The sequence below is a fragment of the Thermothielavioides terrestris genome, chromosome 1 (assembly GCF_000226115.1).
Source record: "Thermothielavioides terrestris NRRL 8126 chromosome 1, complete sequence".
Classification (NCBI taxonomy): domain Eukaryota; kingdom Fungi; phylum Ascomycota; class Sordariomycetes; order Sordariales; family Chaetomiaceae; genus Thermothielavioides; species Thermothielavioides terrestris.
In genome coordinates, this window is record NC_016457.1 from 8,135,279 (window position 1) to 8,153,910 (window position 18,632).

The following is an 18,632-nucleotide window of genomic DNA, read 5'->3' on the forward strand; positions in this document are numbered from 1 at the left end:
TGCTGCTTAGTCATCAGACCATCATTTTCGTGTAACCACTGCAACTCACGCCAGGACCCGATTAACGTTAGCACTCTCGTTAATTACGTTAACTACGGGAGCTACATGAATTTGTGCCTCAGGCATCAATATTCTGCCCGTTTCATTCGCGGCAACGGGAACCACGAACTGCGAGGTTACACCTTCCAGTCAGGAAACAGCTGGTAGCTTTTGCCAGGGCCTCGTGTACGACCACCTTGCGCCGTTCCCACCGCTGCCATCTCTCCACTAACGCGGCTGTTGAGCAGGCCAAGAATACCGCCACGATGCCGATTCCCTTCGAGACCCTGATTCCCTACGGAATCATCATCGCCGTACGCTGCGCCGAGCTTGCTGCGCGCGCGGGACCTGGCCACTGATGGTGTTGCAGATGTTTGGCGTCACGGGCGCTGGGCTGAACAAGATTAAGAACATGCAAAGTGGCGGCAAGAGACACAGGTGGTCAATTGACCAGTGGGACAGAGTAGGTCGTCATCGTGCTGCGAGGGACCGTTGAGCGTATTGCTAACTCGTTCGCAGCAAAGTACGCATGATCTTCCGGTTTCAGTGTGAGCCCACAATGGACGCAATATGCTGACAGTAGGACCCGGCAGTGATGGATCGCGACAGGAGGCTCACGGGGTATTTGCGAGGGCAAACAGACAACCCCATAGCGCCGCCTGGGTTCGAGCTGAACAACCCCTGGAGAGTACGTCCCCCAAGCAGCGAAGCAGGCATCCCAGAAGCTCACACATCTTAGGTCGAGAAACGGATGTCATAGAACGAGGAAGACAAAACAACTTGCTGTGGGAACGGTGCACTGTTATCCGCGGGAACCCCGAGAGACATTCACCAGCGGCGAAATCCTCGCCCGATACCCAGGACCTTTTAGCAGCGTGTAAAATGCTAGATTTGTATCTGAGCTCGATTCTTATTCAGACCCTCGAGGAGCATGCAGGCTTGACAAATCTCTTGACTCGACATGTACCCGCAACGCTTGCAGTTCCGGAGGACCTGTCTTGCGAACCCCTTCGACGGACCATCCCCGCTCCTGAGGGGAAGCTCCCGGTGCTTCTGGCCTCCATCTTTCTGGTTCTTGGCCATCGCCTTTGCGACATCGATTTCAAGGCCTTCGTGTGCCTCGTTCTCCCTGAGCTGCTTGTCCATCGCAGCCATCTCATCACCACGCGCTCGCCCGGTTTGTGAACCGCACCCGCCAATGTCGTCCTCGGCAAGTGCCATAACAGCGCTTGTCTGCCCCTTGCAAGCACACGAAGAAGACGTCTCGCCAGGTACCAGCCGCGCCATGTCCTCCCCACTTCGGACGATATCTAGAATGGCAGTCGGCCGTATCCTCTCCAGTTGCTTGACGAGCCCTCTTGCGCTGCCACGGAAGGCCTCGGGGCTATAGATGCACTCTGTACTGAAGTAGTCAAGCTTCTTGTAGTGAGCGTAAAGGACAATCTCCTTCTCGTAAGCGTACTTGAGCGGCTTGCTTCTCTTGACCTCCGACCTGCTGTCTCCTGTCACGATACTGGTACTTCGCGAGAGACGCGCCAGGTCGCCACGGAGGAGATTCATCAGGACCGTCTCGGCCACGTCGTCTGCGTTGTGGCCTGTCACCACGTGCTTGATGCCCAGCATCTTCGCGCCGCGGTCGAGCGCCTGCCGTCGGAAGACGCCGCAATACGTGCAGTTGCCCTTCTTCCCAATCGCCTCCACGACCTGGTCCATCGTCCAGCCGTACAGCTCATCGTAGCCGACCACCTTGAGTGGCATGCCGTACTGCACCGCGTTTCTCTTCACGGTCTCCAACGAGTCATCGCGGTAGCCCTTGATCCCTTCGTCGATGCTCAAAAGGACCAGCTCGAGTCCGTAGCCGTGACGCTCATTCAGCGTCTTCAGAACCGAGGCCAGGACGGTGGAATCCTTGCCGCCGGACGCTCCTATCGCCACCTTCTCGCCAGGATAGAATAGTTGCGATGATGTGATCGTGTGGTGCACTTCGTCCTCGAACAGCTTGATAAAACAACCCTTGCAAAGCTTCGCGTGGTTCTTGGGCCGCTTGATGAGCGCCCGCTCAGTTTTGCAGTTGGCGCAAAGTGCGGGTGCCATGTCGGCAAGGAATAGTGAGTGTGGCGGTTTCGGATTGATGTACTGCAGTCGGCTTACGGATTCCTCGAGGATTTGTACTGCCGGGAGTCAGACCACGTCTTTTTGCTCATCGCTCACCAAATCATCTCAGGCTTCATCCGGACTCGGGGAGTTTGACTCGTAAGACTCTCATGGAAGACAGTCAGTTGTCAACGGCTGCAAGTGGGACTATGAAGTTAGCGGCTATGTGAGCTATGACCCACACACACACTCTGCTGCCACGGATTTGCTCGTCTTACCCTAGCTTGTGGCCCGAGCGCCCAACATCCACAACTCGACCTTTTTTTCTTGTGCAGCTCCTCCAAAATTTCGGTCTCCGGAATTCTTCTCTGGTCAACAAGCTCCCGGTTCCTGAGCAATCGCCAAACGACAAAATGGTAAGCACTCGATCATGACGACAATGCTATTTGCAAGGCATCTCGCGATGTTGCAACATGCGCTCCGGCGATCTCCCCGCGAGGTCGCCTCGAGCCGCATGAATTTCCGCTTGCTGGTTGCAAAACCGCAGGTGATGAATGGCTTGAGCTGGCTCGTGGTGTGCGGAAACGCCGCCCGGCCGCTCTCTAGAGACCAGAAGACTACAGTCAATGGAAAACATTTACTGATGTCTTCTCCTCAATGACAGCCTCCGAAGTCCGGTAAGAAGGCCGCCCCGGCCCCCTTCCCTCAGGGAAAGGCTGGCGCCAAGAAGGCCCCCAAGGTGAGTAGCTTCCCCAGTCAAGCGCCTCCCTCCCGCAATCGCGTGTGCTGACATCCCTCAAGAACCCGCTCATCGAGAAGCGGCCCCGCAACTTCGGCATCGGCCAGGACATCCAGCCCAGGCGCAACCTCTCGCGCATGGTGAAGTGGCCCGAGTACATCCGCCTCCAGCGCCAAAAGAAGATCCTCAGCATGCGCCTGAAGGTGCCCCCCGCGATTGCCCAGTTCCAGCAGGTGCTCGACAAGAACACGGCCGCCCAGGCGTTCAAGCTCCTCAACAAGTACCGCCCGGAGACCAAGGCGGAGAAGAAGGAGCGTCTCCTCAAGGAGGCTACGGCCATCAAGGAGGGCAAGACGAAGGAGGACGTTAGCAAGAAGCCCTACGTCGTCAAGTACGGTCTCAACCACGTTGTTGGCCTGATTGAGAACAAGAAGGCCTCTCTGGTTCTCATCGCCAACGATGTTGACCCCATCGAGCTCGTCATCTTCCTGCCCGCTCTCTGCCGCAAGATGGGCGTCCCTTACGCCATCATCAAGGGCAAGGCCAGACTCGGCACCGTCGTCCACAAGAAGGTTCGCTTCCCCCCCTCCGCCTCTTACCACTACGATATCTTCTAACCGAAAACTGTAGACCGCCGCTGTTCTCGCCATCACCGAGGTCCGCTCCGAGGACAAGAACGAGCTGTCGAAGCTCATCTCCGCCGTCAAGGAGGGCTACCTCGAGAAGAACGAGGACGCCCGCAAGCGGTGGGGCGGCGGTATTATGGGCTTCAAGGCCCAGAAGCGCATTGAGAAGCGCAAGAAGGCCCTCGAGACGGCCATCAAGGTTTAAGGGAGCATTGCAATGGTCAGGTGGGCATGGTTGCACTCACGAATGGCGTACGGGAATACCAAAACCAGATCAGGGTGAATATACTGCTTGCCTCCGCCATACTCGGGCGTTGATACTAGGTCTTGTTTTCTTTCGGGTTGGGACGAATGAATGGATGCCATGGATACCCCACATGCAGGAGTTAGCTATTCCGCGTGCTGTGATCGCCTTTGTTGCGGGCCTCCCTCTGTGCGACATCTAATATGTCGCGGTGCACCCTGGTTTTGAGTTGCCGTTCTTCTCGACCGGTTGCCCTGAGTACTGTGTAGGTTGGTGGCGTTCCATCAAACGCGGGGAAGGACACGGGGTGCTTGTGAAGGGAGGGGTGATGTTGCATCATCCAGGGGTAGAGCTAAGTCGGGGTTCAGCAAACAGCGTGGACGTGATGCAACACCAGTGAAGGATCGTCAACCCCCCACTCACCTTCAAAAGAGTTTGAAAGAAATAAGCCAGGGCCGAAGATTCTTCAGAGCTTGGATTGCCGCAGGAGACGCCCCAAAGCCAACCCCGTACTGTAAATGCCCACGCCTCTGCCGGTCGGCCCGGCGACTGCAGGAGCGGAGTCTTCCGGGGACGACCAGGGGCAATGTCTGCGGCTGATTCACTCTCTCCGCTTCCAAGCATTGGAACGCATCCTGGGCAAGCCAGGAATTTTTAAAGCAGAACGCAAAGTGAAGCGAGCGGAGGAGGAGAGTTTCATCCCACACGTCAAACATGAGACCAGGGGTTGGTGTTGATCATGGTTGGGCACCCCTCACCGTCACACAAGCCCGCCTCGGGATCCGAGACCCAGATCTCCTCCGCTCGGAGGTGTACTGCGATAGGTATCGGGTCAATATCTTGTTGATGCTTATTAGAACGGCAGGACCGCACTTTCCCATTCCCGCTTCTTGGACCGACTGAGGACTCTGCCATCGTTGATCGTTGCTGTATGCCTTACCGAGTATTCCGCGCATCTCACGACCAACCAAGGAACCCCCACGCCAACTGCACTAACTGACGAACCCCGGCAGCTCGGCCAACACACGTGCAGCTTCGGCTCTGCTGCATCCCCGCGCCGTTGTTCCCCTCCGCTTGGTTGCTTATCCCGATCCGAGGAGGAGCGAGGAAGCCGGGTGGCACCACCGCTGCACCACCCTGGTAGCTGGGGAAGCTGAGGGGAAATCGCGCAGCGGGCTTGTAGCTTATACCGAGACTTGGATTCTGACTGCCATTGACGGTCTTGTTGGGCTGGCTTTTTCTCAGCTCGATCTGCTTTGGTTCTGCTTGTCTTCGACTGTCAGTTGGGCCGGTGATACCTAGACGAAAATGGCGGCGCAGGGTATGTGGTGCCATCCGTAACCCGTTTCGCCGAGGAGGGGGTAGAGGAAGAGATGTGCGTGGCTGACCGCGCAAACGGCCCCGGCACAGAAGACAGCTTCCTCTATGCCCTGAGCTCCAACAACGCCTGGGCGGGCTACAAGGCGCATCAGAACCCCAACTTCTTCCCCAAGCTCGCGAGCGGCCAGTCCCCTCAGATCCGTGAGTTCTTCTCACCCCCCACCAACCATTCCTCCTCCATTCACCCCCCCGCAACACCCTGAGCAGTCACTAACACCTCCCCCCTCCCTTCGGGCACAAAAATCAAGTCTGGCTGGGCTGCTCCGACTCGCGCTGCCCGGAGACGACGATCCTGGGCCTGCAGCCGGGCGACGTGTTCGTGCACCGCAACATCGCCAACATCGTGTCGGCGACCGACGTCAACACGGCGGCGGTGGTCGAGTACGCGGTGGCGCACCTGCGGGTGCAGCACGTCGTGCTGTGCGGCCACTCCGGGTGCGGCGGCGCGCTGGCCGCGCTGGGCGGGTCGCGCGTCGGCGGCGTGCTCGACACGTGGCTGGCGCCGCTGCGGGCGCTGCGGCAGGCGCACCGGGAGGAGCTGGACGCCATCCGCGACGACGCCGCGCGCGCCGTGCGCCTCGCCGAGCTGAACGTGCAGGCCGGCGTGGCGGTGCTGATGGAGAACGTGGTGGTGCAGGAGGCGGTCAGGGAGAGGGGGCTGGAGGTGCACGGGTGCTTGTTCGATCTTGCCACGGGGAGGATCCGCGATCTGGGGTTCGGGACGGGCCGGAAGGGTCCGAGCGGGAGTGGTGGGAGTGGCGGCGAGGAATTGGTGAGGGGGAAGCATGCCCAGTTGGTGTTCAGGGGCGGGAATGCGTCCATGACGGTGCGGTGAGCCCGTCGGGGCGGCGGCTGGAGAGAGCTGTTTGAGCCACGCGTGGTTTGGCTGCGTGGGTGGATTTTTGTGACACCGGAGCACCGGCCTGTGTTGGTTACATATCCGTGGCTCACGTTCGATCTGATGAGCGGCGTGGTAACTTGACGGAACTATTCCCAGTGTATCTCGTGCCGGAGGAGATCCACCGTTCGAGCTCGATGCCAGCCAGTTGTCGACACCGGCCGGAGTGACTGGCAGACCCGGATGTCTCGATGACAAGGGGGCGGTCGGCGGCTATGCCTCTAGTCGTGGTGGGCATAACGGCATCGATCAACCCTAACCAGACCTCACTATGGAAACCGTTCCACTTCACATCTGCCCCGCCTCATGTTGCCCGCGGAGGACAGCACCTTGCGATGCGAATTGCGAACGACTGAGTGCACAGCTGCCCAACCTCAGCTAACCCAGCCGAGCGGCGCCAACAGAAACACCAACGCGAGCCCCAGGCTGCATGCGCCCGAGTTCCCACCGGCAATTTGGTGGCGCGCCGATATCGCACAGAAGGATCTTGCGAGCCGAGCTCGTGGCCGTTGACAGCCGATGTGGTGAAAGTAGTCGCTGACTGGACCGTCGGTTCGTTGGGAGGAGCGCCACGCGGTTGCTGCTGACTGAAGATGGAAATCTTGAACTGGTGATATGTAGGAGGACTGAAGTGGATAACCTGCTGTCATCGAATGGAAGCAGCGAAATCCTTGCTAGGGCACAAGACGGAGGCGATTGCCTCCTGCCACCGAACAATTACCCCTTCTGCACACGCGGTCAACTGCTCCTAACTATGGGAAGTACGCAGTTGAACGTCCGTAGGGCTGCCATCTTGAACTGAGTGGATGAATTCGACCAAACTGGGCGTCTTTGCCCAATGAGAGGTCGATTCCTGCCTCCCGTCGCTAGTGAGTGACAGTCTGCGTGCCTGGACCGATCTCGGCAATTGACGGCCTTGACCCAGACACCAGCAGAAGCTTTAACTACTCCAGGACTGGCTCTTCAACTGTGCTGCGCCCGTGGACTCCGCTGATCGGGTAATCATCTCAAGTCTATGCAACGTAATTTACTCACTTGCACTCAAAACCGCCAGCAGCCAACATGACTCTCACCGTCCTCGCCGACGACCAGATACAGACCCTCCTGGAGAACCTGACACCAGCCGATCTGGAAGGCTTCCGCAATGCACTGGCCTCCGCCCTGAACGAGTACTCCGCCCGCAGGGAGGGTAAGACCTCGGTGCACCAGCCCGAGCGCATCTCCGTCCAGAGCGCCGCCACCGGGGCCACCACCCTGTTCATGCCCTCGTGCAACTCCGCCGGCAACGGCATCAAAGGTGCGCTTTCCTCTCCTCCTCTCCGCCAGGTTCGAGCATCATTCCGCTGGCACCGATCTAAGCTCACCATCCCAGTGATAACCCTCACCTCACCCTCGCCCACCCCCTCCAGGAACAACAACACCAGCACCACCATCCCCACCGCCGCTTCCACCACCACCACTAACAACGAAGGCGACAAGGACAACACCCCCATCCCCCCAACGGGCGCCATCGCCCTGTTCACCCCCGCCGGCGCGCCCCTGGGCCTGCTGCACGCCCGCACGCTGACCGCCTTCCGCACCGCGCTGGCCTCGCTGTGCCTGGTCGCTGCGCGCCACTGGGGCCAAGGAGGCGGCGGCGGCGGCCCGCAGCTGCGCGCCGCCACGCTCGTCGTCTTCGGCGGCGGCGCGCAGGCGTACTGGCACGTGCGGCTCGCGCTGCTTGCTCGCGGGGCGGAGGTGCGGAGGGTGGTGTTTGTGACTAGGCGGCCGGGGAGGGAGGAGGGGCGGAGCGGTGGTGGGGTTGGGGGTGGGGTTGGTGAAGAGGGGAAAGGGAAGGGGAGGGCGGAGGAGGTTGTGGGGCGGTTTAGGCACGGGATTGGGGAGGATGTGAAGGTCAGGGAGGGATGGGCTGGTTGTGAGTTTGACTGCGTGGTGAAGGGAGAGGAGGGGTATGACGGCAAATTGGCGGCCGCTCTTGTTGAGGCGGATGTGGTGTTCTGCTGTACCCCGTCGACGGAGCCGTTGTTTGATGGGCGGGTATGGGAATCAGAGGATGGGAAGAAGAAGGGGAGGTTGGTGGTGGCGATTGGGAGTTACACCCCTGAGATGAGAGAGGTGCCCGGGGAGTTGATCCGGCGTGCTCTTGTGGCAGGCGAGAGAGAGGCCGGAGTGGTGGTAGTAGACACGGTCGAGGGGGCACTGAAGGAGGCCGGCGAGCTGATTGAGGCCGGAGTGAAGCCGGAGCAGCTTGTTGAGTAAGTTGCAACCCTCTTCTTTGTTCAGCATACGCCGGGTAAGGTCGCTGATATTTTCTAGGCTCGGCGAGGTGGTGATGCCGCAGAGAACTGCGCCATACCAGGCCGACGGGGCCAAGGGACAGGACACGAGGGACCGACTTGCACAATGGCTGCAGACAGGCAACGTCATCTACAAGAGTGTTGGATTAGGACTGATGGATCTGTCGGTCGGCATCCATCTCAAAAAGTATGCCCAGGAGAAGGGCGTTGGCACCCACGTTCCGGGGTTCTGAAGGACAAAGCTCAGCTCGCAGACCCGAACAGCAGCCGTTTAAATTACACCGAAACCAAATAATAAGCATACCAGACGATTATGCATTTTTTTCTAGTTTCCTATAATTTACATACAGCTCCAACTAGAGAGGGTGTTTTGGGATATCTTCAGGGGCAGGATGCCCCAGCAACGCACCGCGTGGGGCAGGATGCAACTGAATGAACAAGATTCCTCCATCTCAATCCAACTGCTACCCGTTTCATCAACTTTCAAAATTGCTGATCATCCCCTTTGCCAATTACATCCAAGATCCCGTAGACAGTCAACTTGTGTTTTAAACAGCAAAAACAGGAGGTCCGCCGATCAACAATCTGGAACTACCTAGTGCCAGGTCTTGTCAAGCCCTCTTCCACTCGAGTTTCTCTACACCGTAGCTGACAGCACCCAGCTGCTTCACCATCACCTCACCGTGCCTCACCCTTAAAGTCGCCTCCAATTCATTCAATCAACCCCTAGGCAAGAAGGGGTTTCCAAATAGGGCGAAATTGAAGAAAAAAAAAAAAAAAAGAAAAAAAAAATGGCAGCCCTCCTCAAACCAGCCCTAACCCTGCACCTGCTAATCGAAACCCCCGCGGCGCTCTCCTTCCTCCTGGTCCCCGCAGCCCAGCTGCCCGCCGCCGCCAGCGGCAGCAGCGCGGCGGCCGACGACGCCCGGCTCGTGCTGCGCAACCTCGGCGGCGCGCTGCTCGCGACCGACCTGCTGTGTCTTGTCCTCCTCCTCGCGCGGCCCGCTGCCTCTGCCGATGACTCGCTGGTCGCGCAGGTGTGTCTGTGCCTGGGCACGTACCATGTCTGGCCCATCTATCGCGCCTGGGTGCGGATGAGGAGGAGGCGGGTGGGGAAGAGGAGTGGTGGTGGCGGTGGGGAGGAGGACAAGAAGGTGCTGGGCGGGCCGCCGGTGCATTTCGTGGTTCATGTAATGTGTTTGGTGGCGCTGTTGGGGAGTGGGTTGGCTGCGCTGATGGGGCTCTAGGGCTAAGGGCCGGAGGGACGGAGCCTGGATGGGAATTCGACCTCCTCTGTGCATTGTATCCTACAGGGGCAGATATACACTAGCTCCGGAACAGCCGCAGGCCCTCTTCCTCGACGTTGAGACCGTCCATCTCGTCATCCGACACCTCGTCCTCCTCCTTCAGCTCCATCTTCTGCCCAAACAGCGCCCCGAACAGCCTGTCTATCGCGTGCTCCTCCCAAGACCGGCGGTCCTCGGGCGCCATGAAGTTCTGCAGCTTCTCGTGCACCGTATACCTCAGCTTCCTTCCCTTGCTGGCCCGTCTGTCCACATGCTTCCTGGTTTTGCTCTCCTTGAGCGCCGCCCACCGGACCGTCGCCACCGTCTCTCCCGGGGCGCCCGTATCTGAGCTCCGCTGATCGACCAGCTCCTTGAGGAGCAGCTGGTAGAAGTCGGCGTCATCGTAGATCTCCGCGTCCTCTTCCACCTTCTTGGCCGCCTGGATGGGTGCACAGGAACGGGGCGTCCGCGCGCGCTTGATCAGCCGCTCCGAACCCAGCAGCTGCTCGTCCAAGGCAGAGACGAGGGTCTGGGTCTCTGAGCTGATCAGTTTCCTTGTCGAGAGCGCCGCGTTGCTCTTTTTCACTCTCTCGGACCACTTGTCCAAGACCTTCCGCCTGTGGGCGAGAGCGACGTCCTCGGCTATTTGCATGCTTTCCCAAATCTCTTTGCTTGCGGTGTCCACGTCAATCTCGCGCTTCCTCTTCTCTCCGATTTTGGCTCTGCTGCTCTCAGGCATGAATTTGTTCCGGACGCTGTCGATCGTGTTCCAGAGCTTGACAGCCGCCTCCTCGACCGCCTGATAGGCTTCCATGCCGTTTTCGCGGTCGTTGTCGACCACGTTGAATGAGTTTGCGGCCACCAGAGCCTTCTGTAGGCGGATGCGCAGGTTCAAGATGGAGTCGAAGGCTCGACGCTGCACGCGGACAGCCATGCCTTTTTCCGCATCGGCTCTGGCGGCCTGTGACATGGCCGCCAAGATGCTCTTATGACCTTCGGTGGCCATCCTCCGCAGTTGGGCGCGTTCGTCATCGCCGTCATCGTCTGACTTTCCACTAGCATCTTCCTCCTCCTCTTCCTCCTCCTCTTTCTCGTCCTCTTCATCTTCGGCCCCTTCAAGGTCCTCCCCGCTCTCTTCCTCATCTTCCTCATCTTCCTCGTCTCCCTCGTCTTCCTCACTCTCCTCGGCCTCCAAATCAAAAAGCTCCGCGCCGTCCTGTTCAAGCTCGGACCTTTCCTCTGACCCATCTAGCTCATCCTCTTCAGCATCAGAGCCGTCCTCTTGGGCGCTATCTCCCTCCTCTTCCGACGAAGACATGAAGTCTGCGGCGGTCGGCCTCCGTTTGATTCGCCCATTGGGCACTTTAGGCTTGGAGCTGCCGCGAAAGACGAAGCCCTTGAGATGCTCCTTGTCGCTCTCGCAGAGCGCATTGTCGCTGCTAATCGAAGCGTCATCGTCGATGCGGTCGGCCTCGAGGTCCGCCGTCTCCGGGTCGTCAAACTCCTCGTCGCCGTCTTCGTCCTCGTCATCGCCCCCGTCGTCTTCCCCGCTACTCGCTTCCAGAGCAGCCCTGCTGACGCGCGTCCCTCGATATTGAGGGCCTAATGAGATGGCCTCTTTTTGACGAAGCTTGCTCTTCCTGAAAGGGTGTCAGATCCAAGATGAAGAGACTGAACACTCATGCAGCTTACCCAACCGCGACATAATGTTCGGTGCCGGCGAGATCGTCGCCAGAGTCCTCGCTCCCGCTCCCGCTCCCGTCATCGTTATCGGGAACCTCGTTTTCGGGATCGTAGTCTGGAGGCTGCGTCAACGATGCATTCGTGAGTTAGCATAGAACATAAAGGAGCCACGAACCCTTCACAATCTTCTCGTCAAACTCGGCAAACCGCCGAGAGCCGCCCTTCCGTGTTGCCGGCATGGTGGGCAACCTGGATATCACTGTTGGAATCGCTCGTTGCAGAAAATACTGTTGATGGACGGTTACCCCAGATGGAAATTTTTAGATAAGGCAACGTTATCGGGACCCAGCGTAGCCCCGCCTTCCATTTTCGGCACCCACTCAGGCCTGTCTCTCAGGGTCACGTTAAGGAAAGGTTGAAGCAGCTGGCTCCAGCTCTCCACGAATTTACAGTACAGTATTTTGCGTACGTAGTGTCCGCACACCCCACCTTGAGATGTAATACTCGACCGTACTCAGGGCGGCCAGCATGTGTGAGTGCTGTAACGTACCTTCAGGAGTGCTGCCCGCGTGTATCTAGTGTAGGGGCTTGAGATGACAGCCTGGGAATTTTGGCGGTGGCGGCCGGCAGAACGCACTGCGTGGGGGGCTAGAGAGCGCAGCAGCCAACGACAAGGGTTCTCGCGGCTCAACCTGAGGCGGATCATCATCTCATGTGAGCTTGACAAGCGAACCTAAACAACCAACGGATACAAATCATGGATTTACTATGTATCTGAACCTAATTAGCTGATATATAATGCTATTATCGCAACATCCCCGACCATGAGACCCTTGATCCAGCGCCGGCTTATACACGCTGCCCCGGCCCTCCGCCATGAAAACCCGCTTGTATGTGTCGTCCCTCTCTCCCTCTCCCCCAGCCCCGCCCTCAACTAACACCACCCACCAGGGCCTCCCGACCAAGGGCAACATCCCCCGCTTCCAGCGCGGCCTCCCGCAAAAGCGGCCCATCCAAGGCGTCTCGCACATCATCGCCGTCTCCTCGGCCAAGGGCGGCGTCGGCAAGAGCACGATCGCGGCCAACCTCGCGCTCGCCTTCGCGCGCCTGGGCCTGCGCGCGGGGATCCTCGACACCGACATCTTCGGGCCGTCGATCCCGACGCTGTTCGACCTGGCCGCGGCCGGCCCGCCGCGGCTGACGCCGCACAACCAGCTGCTCCCGCTGACCAACTACGGCGTCAAGACCATGTCGCTCGGCTACCTCGCCGCGGACGAGGCCGCGCCCGTGGTCTGGCGCGGGCCGATGCTGCTCAAGGCTGTGCAGCAGCTGCTGCACGAGGTGGACTGGCGCGCCGCCGGCGGCGCCGACGTGCTGGTGCTGGACCTGCCGCCGGGAACCGGCGACGTGCAGCTGAGCATCGCCCAGCAGGTGCCCGTCGACGGCGCCGTCGTCGTCAGCACCCCGCACGTGCTGGCCGTCAAGGACGCCGTCAAGGGCGTCGGCATGTTCGCCAAGGTCGGCGTGCCCGTGCTCGGCCTGGTGCAGAACATGGCCGTGTTCCGCTGCCCGGCCTGCGGCGGCGAGACCGCCGTCTTCGGCGGCAGCGAGGGCGTCAGGCGGATGTGCGAGGAGCACGGGATCGAGCTGCTCGGCGATGTGCCGCTGCACCCGAACATCGGGGAGGACGGGAGCAGGGGGAAGCCGACGGTCGTGGCCGAGCCCGAGTCCGAGAGGGCCCGCGTGTTTATGGATGTTGCGAGGAAGTTGGCGGCCAAGGTTGGCCTGGAAGTTAGCTAGTCGAGGTCTGTGTCTGAACGGGCGACAGAAGGGCACCTTGACTCTGGTTGAGACTTGTATCTCTCATGTATCATCATAAACTGTACACTATTCTAAACGGCCCCTGGGAGGCTAGCGTCACTCGCATGGAAAGCATTGCTACCGGGCAGGGAAACGGCTTTGATCTGACTACAGGGTATCTTATTTATCACGGATTACGCCTAATTCTAAATCGTCCCTCAGCCACGTCGTTCGTCGAAAAAAGTCTCGCCAACTTAGTGCTGGAGTGCGTTGGAATGAGCGAGATTGGCATCCAAACCATGTTAGCCTCCATTGAACGGACAGGGGCAGCCAAGGAGAAGGAAGGTGAACTGAAGGCATCCCAAACCGGAACCCCAACTCCGACCTGTGGTGAGCCGCCCGCTTTCCGATGAAACCAATTGCCGGCGGCGTTTGCTCCGGATATAAGCGCGCAACGGTGTCCCGGCCACAAGCCCGTGACGAAGTCTCTGAAAGGAAAAAAAGACCAAGTTAGTCTAATCCAAATCGTCGTTGGGCTGGTAGATGTTGCGGGTTCTCGCAGGGTCTTTGCGCATGGGCTGGCCAGAGCCCGTGAATCCGACTGGACGAGTATCAGCGTACGATCCGGCGTCACAATATCCTACCGAATATCAAGGAATACTTACCCCGCCCGTGAATGCCCTCAGGAGTCCGGAACATGCTGTCTTTCTTGACCGCCTTCCCGAACTTCCCCTTGGTAGTGAACTCCTGCCATTTGTTCTTGCCGGCCTCGAGCTCCTTTGTGGCCTTGATCTTCTTGAACTTGGGTCGAGGCTTCTCGTCGTTGCTCTCGGCAGCCGCCTTGTTTGCTGCCTGCGCTTGTGGATACATGTCGGCGGCCGCGGAGAGGACGATGCCGTTGTTTGCCGCCGTCGGGGTCAGCGGGGACGGGTTGGCGGTGGCGGCGGCGGCCGACGGGGCGGAGCCGCCGGTGCCGGTGCCGGTGCCGCCGCTGGTGCTCGGCACGGCGGTGCCGTCAGCCTTGCGCTTCTGTGCGACCGGGCGGATATCCTTAGCACGCAGCGTCTCGACTGTATCATAGCTCTTGAACTTGACTGTGTAGATGGGTGCCGTGGACGAACCAGTCACCGCGGTGATGCGCGCCGGGTAGAAGCCCTTGTCGCCCGACACCCATTTTGCCATGACGTTGTCGTTGACCTGGTACGTGATATGCTCCGGTTCCTTCTCCTTCTCCTTCTCCTTCTCCTTCTCCTCCACGGGGGCTGCCTTCTTGAATGCCGGGTGATTCTCCCGCGACCATTTTGGCTCGGGAGGGGGGGGCGAGGGCGCGGGTTTCGGCGCCGCTTTGGGGGGTCCGTTCTTGGGTTTCAGCTCGGCAAGTGAATCGTCAATAAGCTGGATCATCTGCTCCAACTCGCTCCTGAGACCTAGCAGTTCGGCATTGTCGGGATCGTCCCTAAGCGATGTGATGACGAGCTCGAGCTTGCCCGCGCATGTCAGCGAGGATTCTTCGACGCAGCCAGGCCTTGGGGATGAACCTACCTGGCTCTGATATTCCTTGCGGTCTGCCTCAAGTTGCGCGCTCATTGTTGAAAATATTTGCAGGGGCTGTGGTAAAATTTGTCACGCAGCAGATATAAGCCGGTGTCCAATTTCAGGTGACGGGTATCGGTCTTGTTGAGCAATGGCGGGGGTTGAGGGCGACTTGCTGAAGACAGCAGATGTGAGGTGCCTGGCACGGATACCTGGTAACCTGAGTAGGTTATTGCATGGCACTGAAGAGTGGGGACGCTGGCACAGGTATAGTTCCGTACGTGTAATGCAAATGTTGTACGGAATACTCCGTACTCCGTACCATACATATTTCCGTCTAATACGATTACGATAGTTACCTAAGCAGTGTCCTTGCAGACACCGGGACAGCTCAACACCGGGACAGCTCCGTTTTTCTCGCCTGCGCAACTGCTTTTATTTCAATTCAAATCCATGTCTGGTAGGCTAAACACTGCTTAGAGCACTTGGTAATATTAATGGTTTCTGCTTAAGGATATTACATCAGGATAGCTCTTTGCCTCTCCATCATGGTATGCGACATTCGATATTATCCGCAGTATCTGAGGTACCAATTGGTGTGGCCACGAAAACGGTCACCTCAGATTCAAAGAGAGAATAAGTAGACATATGTTTAGTCACCGGGAATGAATCCGTTGCGTGGATCAAAGCACTGGATCTGGGCCCCTGATCTGGCGTTTCAACCATGCCAGTGCGGGCTGGGTACATGCAGTTTACTGTGTAGGTAGTGTAAGGTATGTACCTTAGGTACCTGGCAGTTGTGTAGATGCGACCCCAGGATGTGGTCAGGCCAGCGACGTATACTAGCTAAGTGGCAAACATCAAGCATGTCCCAAGGATCTGTTCTCCGGTTCCCGGAGAATACGAAGCAAGTCATCGAGAGTTCGATGTTCCTGCTCCTCAAGCCTGGTCCGCGCTTCCCCGCCATCAATAGCCCCTGGGGTTCATCTGTCCTCATAGCAGCCGGTCAAACTCCACGAGACACTACTGACTGGTTGTATCCGTACTTCCGCTGTAAAGGAGGAACAGGAGTTGAACTGACCAACGGAAGAAAACCGGCTTGGAAAGGTCTCGCCGCCTGGCCTAGCCCGTTGAGTAACGTTATGTAAGCCACCCTCGTTAAGCTGATGTGAGACGTGAGTGGAGCTGCGAACACTTCCGCACCAATCAGCGTCGAGGCTTTTGCACGCTTCCGTCACCGCCGGGCCCTACTCGGCAATCCGATACTTGTTAGCAAAGGACAAGAAGCGCTTCGACTCAAGCAGACAAGAGGATGGCCTCGTCCAACGACAACGCAATTGTACAATCTCTCTCCGCTTGGTCACAGCCCAGTTTCAATCCATTAGGAGCAATTGCCGATTGATTGCACAAGTGCCACCACCGACCAGCAATTCCTAACCTCGGTACGCGGCCCACGACATCCGTCGGAGGGACACGGGGCACCAATTACGACGAGTATTCCGTAGAATGACGATTTGGCCGAAACCGCGACGCTGATTCTACCGCCGAAAGCTGGGCGATCAACCGGAACGCGCTTCGCTTACGCCCTGGCGGATCGCTCGTACTCGAACACGGCGACACCCGTCCCGTCCCCAGAGAGCAGCGTGGACGACTCGGCGCGCTGCTGAACTCGGGAACTGGTCTCGTTGGGAAGCAATCAGGCGCGGCAGGCGGGAGAGGAACCCCCTGGCCTGGCCCGTCATGGCGAAGGACAGAGACGACGACGCATTGGGCACCAACCAATCAAAGAAGCCAGCAACGGCCTTTGTCGACTTGGGCGACCAACCACAGCACCCTCCGCCGCCGCACCAGCAGCAGCTGCATCACCGCACGAAGGCCCAGAAGCACCTGGTCGGAGGTGCCACAGGGGGGCGCGTGCATGCTCGGATCCCGTCCACGAAAGCCCTTCACAAACACCACGCCGCGACCTCCACGGCGAAATTGAATCGCAGGCACGGCACCTCGCTTTCCCCTGACCAAGGAGCTGGCCAGGCGCTCGCGTCGCATCACCACCACCGTCGAGCGACCTCCGAGCTGAAGCTGACACGCGACACCTCGTCGACCAATCTGAAGAAGAACGCCTCGCAGACGAACTTGAAGCGAAATCGTTCTCAAGCGGAGGTGGGGAAGAGGACAAAGTCGGCAACTAACCTTCACCGTTCTGCGTCCAATCCGGCCGTCGACAGGCTGAAACCGTTCGGGAGCTCCCGAGTCCAATTCAACCTCGGCGACGAGGCTCAGGACGACGGCGACCAGGACGAGGACGAGTGGGTGGACGCCAGCGCCTCTGCCTCGCCGCTCCTATCCCGCCGCGGTTCTGCCGTCAGCTCTGGCCATAACGCCGACCCTGGGGCGGATGACGAGGATTCGCCAGCCCCCTCGCCCACGCCGCACCGCGAAGACGAGCGGTCCCCGGGCCACGGTACACAAAGCGGCACAACGAACGGCGCAGCGAACGGCAAAGCGAACGGCACACAACCCGGCGCCCATAGCCTCCCGCGCAATCAGTACCTGACGTCCCGAATCTTGTCTCGAGCGCCGTCCCATGGTGCGCCGCCCATGATGTCGACAGAAACCGCGTCGGTCGGGCCGTCCTCCTCACGGCAACCCTCACCCCCAGACTCAAGCCTCGGCCAAGGTCCAAGTCCCCCGACTACCACCGGCGCTACGACCCAGGTCCGACCGGGCAGCAGCGGCAATGCCGAGCTCACGTCTCGGTTCGTGGGGAACAACAGTCAGGAGCCGGGGTCAGGAAATCCGAACGAGTCATTTATCCTGGCCGCGAACCGGGGCGGATTGTCCCGCGCGGCATTGAACGGCAAGGATGGGTTTGACATGCCCAAGCGACGGCAATCCCTGGGAGCGCTGTCGCAAGCCCGGGGCATCGACGCACTCAATGCTCGGCAGGCCGCGGCCGGAAACGATCACAGCGACGGGAATGACGACGACGAAGTGACCCCCGGCGCGTCACGAGCGCCGCGCAATGGCGCCTACGTGATGCCGCGAGAGATGAACAGGACCCAGCAGAAGCTAAACCTCCAGCGGGCAAGCTCCAGCCTGGAGCCAGCCCACCCCCATCCCGGGATAGGCATTGGACCGGCGGGGGTTGCGGTCGGCGGCGGGCCCTTGCTTGGCGTGCCGACCAGTTACGACTCTCGGGACCCGCGAATCGGCAAGATGTTGGAGCGGACAGGCATGGAGTACCTCACCGTGCGCCGGCACCTGAACCCCGTGGCCCGGTCCATCTCGCGGGTCATGCAGCTGCCAGACATCGAAAGCAGCCGGCAGATCCCGCGGCCCCGCTCGGCGGCCCACCACGCCTCGAGGCTCTCGGAGCAATTCAACCCGAGCCAGCGCGAGCCGCTGACGCGCGACTCCAGCATGGTGGACCTGATCAGCGGCCACGCCGGCGGCAGCGGCGGCAGCACCAGACGGCCGCCGACACCGCGCGGCAGCGGCAGCGGCGGCACCTTTTCCGGCCTGCACAGCGCCAGCTCAAGCCTCAGCACCGACGGCGGCGGCGGCGCAGGCAGGATGCACGAGCGCGCGGGCCTCAGCGGGGCCAGCCTGGTGAGCGGCGCCGAGGATGCCGAGACGATGGCGCTGCTGCGCATGATGTGGGACAAGAACATGAACCTGAGCGCCAGCCAGGACTAGAGGACTGGCCGGCAACAACAACAGCAGCAACAGCGCCAGCAGCAGCAGCAGCAGGAGGATGAGAGGGCCACCGAGAACCTGGCCGCGCCGGTGGCGGCGCGAGGGATGATGGCTGTGGACGACGCGCAGGCCGGTTCGCGCGCTGCGGTGCCCGGGACGGGAGCGGACGGTGCCTGCGAGCGTGAGGCGGCACCACGGGAGGCAGGGCCGAGCGGCTCACTGGGGCATGCCCCGGTTTTCAAGGCGGAGTGGGAAGAAGACAGTGGAGAAGGCGAAGATGAAAATGAAGATGAAGGCGAAAAAGAAAACGAAGATGA

At 59.7% G+C, this 18,632-nt stretch overlaps 9 protein-coding genes across 9 annotated transcripts; 6 read left to right on the forward strand and 3 right to left on the reverse strand.

The window, feature by feature from the left end:
* Positions 1-77: 77 nt before the first annotated feature.
* THITE_2110309 (uncharacterized protein) lies at positions 78-862 on the forward strand. Its single transcript, XM_003650590.1, has 6 exons — positions 78-225; positions 285-353; positions 410-502; positions 559-562; positions 633-727; positions 779-862. The coding sequence occupies exons 2-6, from the start codon at positions 306-308 to the stop codon at positions 797-799; spliced, it is 261 nt and encodes an 86-aa protein (XP_003650638.1). The 5' UTR covers positions 78-225; positions 285-305; the 3' UTR covers positions 800-862.
* Positions 863-2,310, reverse strand: THITE_2110311 (uncharacterized protein). The gene has a single exon (XM_003650591.1). The coding sequence runs from the start codon at positions 2,131-2,133 to the stop codon at positions 925-927; it is 1,209 nt and encodes a 402-aa protein (XP_003650639.1). The 5' UTR covers positions 2,134-2,310; the 3' UTR covers positions 863-924.
* A 53-nt stretch (positions 2,311-2,363) lies between these two features.
* Positions 2,364-3,738, forward strand: THITE_2110312 (60S ribosomal protein L8). Its single transcript, XM_003650592.1, has 4 exons — positions 2,364-2,549; positions 2,798-2,871; positions 2,934-3,444; positions 3,503-3,738. The coding sequence occupies exons 1-4, from the start codon at positions 2,547-2,549 to the stop codon at positions 3,701-3,703; spliced, it is 789 nt and encodes a 262-aa protein (XP_003650640.1). The 5' UTR covers positions 2,364-2,546; the 3' UTR covers positions 3,704-3,738.
* Positions 3,739-4,538: 800 nt separating this feature from the next.
* THITE_2110318 (uncharacterized protein) lies at positions 4,539-6,060 on the forward strand. The gene is made up of 3 exons (XM_003650593.1): positions 4,539-5,063; positions 5,153-5,263; positions 5,371-6,060. Exons 1-3 carry the CDS (start codon positions 5,051-5,053, stop codon positions 5,955-5,957), a joined length of 711 nt encoding a protein of 236 aa, XP_003650641.1. The 5' UTR covers positions 4,539-5,050; the 3' UTR covers positions 5,958-6,060.
* A 1,022-nt stretch (positions 6,061-7,082) lies between these two features.
* Positions 7,083-8,550, forward strand: THITE_2040194 (uncharacterized protein; the record flags this gene model as incomplete). The annotated part of the gene is made up of 3 exons (XM_003650594.1): positions 7,083-7,317; positions 7,393-8,275; positions 8,337-8,550. The coding sequence occupies 3 exons, from the start codon at positions 7,083-7,085 to the stop codon at positions 8,548-8,550; spliced, it is 1,332 nt and encodes a 443-aa protein (XP_003650642.1).
* Positions 8,551-9,287: 737 nt separating this feature from the next.
* THITE_2110323 (uncharacterized protein) lies at positions 9,288-11,572 on the reverse strand. The gene is made up of 3 exons (XM_003650595.1): positions 11,462-11,572; positions 11,296-11,401; positions 9,288-11,243 (listed from the first exon to the last, which is right to left on the reverse strand). Exons 1-3 carry the CDS (start codon positions 11,523-11,525, stop codon positions 9,644-9,646), a joined length of 1,770 nt encoding a protein of 589 aa, XP_003650643.1. The 5' UTR covers positions 11,526-11,572; the 3' UTR covers positions 9,288-9,643.
* Positions 11,573-11,982: 410 nt separating this feature from the next.
* On the forward strand, positions 11,983-13,176 carry THITE_2110324 (uncharacterized protein). Its single transcript, XM_003650596.1, has 2 exons — positions 11,983-12,176; positions 12,238-13,176. Exons 1-2 carry the CDS (start codon positions 12,111-12,113, stop codon positions 13,084-13,086), a joined length of 915 nt encoding a protein of 304 aa, XP_003650644.1. The 5' UTR covers positions 11,983-12,110; the 3' UTR covers positions 13,087-13,176.
* Positions 13,177-13,343: 167 nt separating this feature from the next.
* On the reverse strand, positions 13,344-14,874 carry THITE_2110325 (uncharacterized protein). Its single transcript, XM_003650597.1, has 3 exons — positions 14,629-14,874; positions 13,752-14,568; positions 13,344-13,687 (listed from the first exon to the last, which is right to left on the reverse strand). Exons 1-3 carry the CDS (start codon positions 14,671-14,673, stop codon positions 13,602-13,604), a joined length of 948 nt encoding a protein of 315 aa, XP_003650645.1. The 5' UTR covers positions 14,674-14,874; the 3' UTR covers positions 13,344-13,601.
* Positions 14,875-16,359: 1,485 nt separating this feature from the next.
* On the forward strand, positions 16,360-18,315 carry THITE_123702 (uncharacterized protein; the record flags this gene model as incomplete). The annotated part of the gene is made up of 1 exon (XM_003650598.1): positions 16,360-18,315. One exon carries the CDS (start codon positions 16,360-16,362, stop codon positions 18,313-18,315), a length of 1,956 nt encoding a protein of 651 aa, XP_003650646.1.
* Positions 18,316-18,632: the final 317 nt, after the last annotated feature.

What these genes read in the sequence shown, in the direction of transcription:
- THITE_2110309 (XM_003650590.1), top strand. Translation starts at nt 306, where the DNA reads ATGCCGATTCCCTTCGAGACCCTGATTCCCTACGGAATCATCATCGCC. An exon ending in CCTACGGAATCATCATCGCC is followed by an intron (nt 354 to 409) that starts GTACGCTGCGCC and finishes ATGGTGTTGCAG; the next exon opens with ATGTTTGGCGTCACGGGCGC. An exon ending in AGCTGAACAACCCCTGGAGA is followed by an intron (nt 728 to 778) that starts GTACGTCCCCCA and finishes CACACATCTTAG; the next exon opens with GTCGAGAAACGGATGTCATA.
- THITE_2110311 (XM_003650591.1), bottom strand. Translation starts at nt 2,133, where the DNA reads ATGGCACCCGCACTTTGCGCCAACTGCAAAACTGAGCGGGCGCTCATC.
- THITE_2110312 (XM_003650592.1), top strand. An exon ending in GGCGCCAAGAAGGCCCCCAA is followed by an intron (nt 2,872 to 2,933) that starts GGTGAGTAGCTT and finishes GACATCCCTCAA; the next exon opens with GAACCCGCTCATCGAGAAGC. An exon ending in GCACCGTCGTCCACAAGAAG is followed by an intron (nt 3,445 to 3,502) that starts GTTCGCTTCCCC and finishes CGAAAACTGTAG; the next exon opens with ACCGCCGCTGTTCTCGCCAT.
- THITE_2110318 (XM_003650593.1), top strand. An exon ending in CGGCCAGTCCCCTCAGATCC is followed by an intron (nt 5,264 to 5,370) that starts GTGAGTTCTTCT and finishes ACAAAAATCAAG; the next exon opens with TCTGGCTGGGCTGCTCCGAC.
- THITE_2110323 (XM_003650595.1), bottom strand. Translation starts at nt 11,525, where the DNA reads ATGCCGGCAACACGGAAGGGCGGCTCTCGGCGGTTTGCCGAGTTTGAC. An exon ending in TGACGAGAAGATTGTGAAGG is followed by an intron (nt 11,402 to 11,461) that starts GTTCGTGGCTCC and finishes CGCAGCCTCCAG; the next exon opens with ACTACGATCCCGAAAACGAG. An exon ending in GAACATTATGTCGCGGTTGG is followed by an intron (nt 11,244 to 11,295) that starts GTAAGCTGCATG and finishes ACACCCTTTCAG; the next exon opens with GAAGAGCAAGCTTCGTCAAA.
- THITE_2110324 (XM_003650596.1), top strand. Translation starts at nt 12,111, where the DNA reads ATGAGACCCTTGATCCAGCGCCGGCTTATACACGCTGCCCCGGCCCTC. An exon ending in TCCGCCATGAAAACCCGCTT is followed by an intron (nt 12,177 to 12,237) that starts GTATGTGTCGTC and finishes ACCACCCACCAG; the next exon opens with GGCCTCCCGACCAAGGGCAA.
- THITE_2110325 (XM_003650597.1), bottom strand. Translation starts at nt 14,673, where the DNA reads ATGAGCGCGCAACTTGAGGCAGACCGCAAGGAATATCAGAGCCAG. An exon ending in GCAAGGAATATCAGAGCCAG is followed by an intron (nt 14,569 to 14,628) that starts GTAGGTTCATCC and finishes TGCGCGGGCAAG; the next exon opens with CTCGAGCTCGTCATCACATC. An exon ending in TGAGGGCATTCACGGGCGGG is followed by an intron (nt 13,688 to 13,751) that starts GTAAGTATTCCT and finishes ATACTCGTCCAG; the next exon opens with TCGGATTCACGGGCTCTGGC.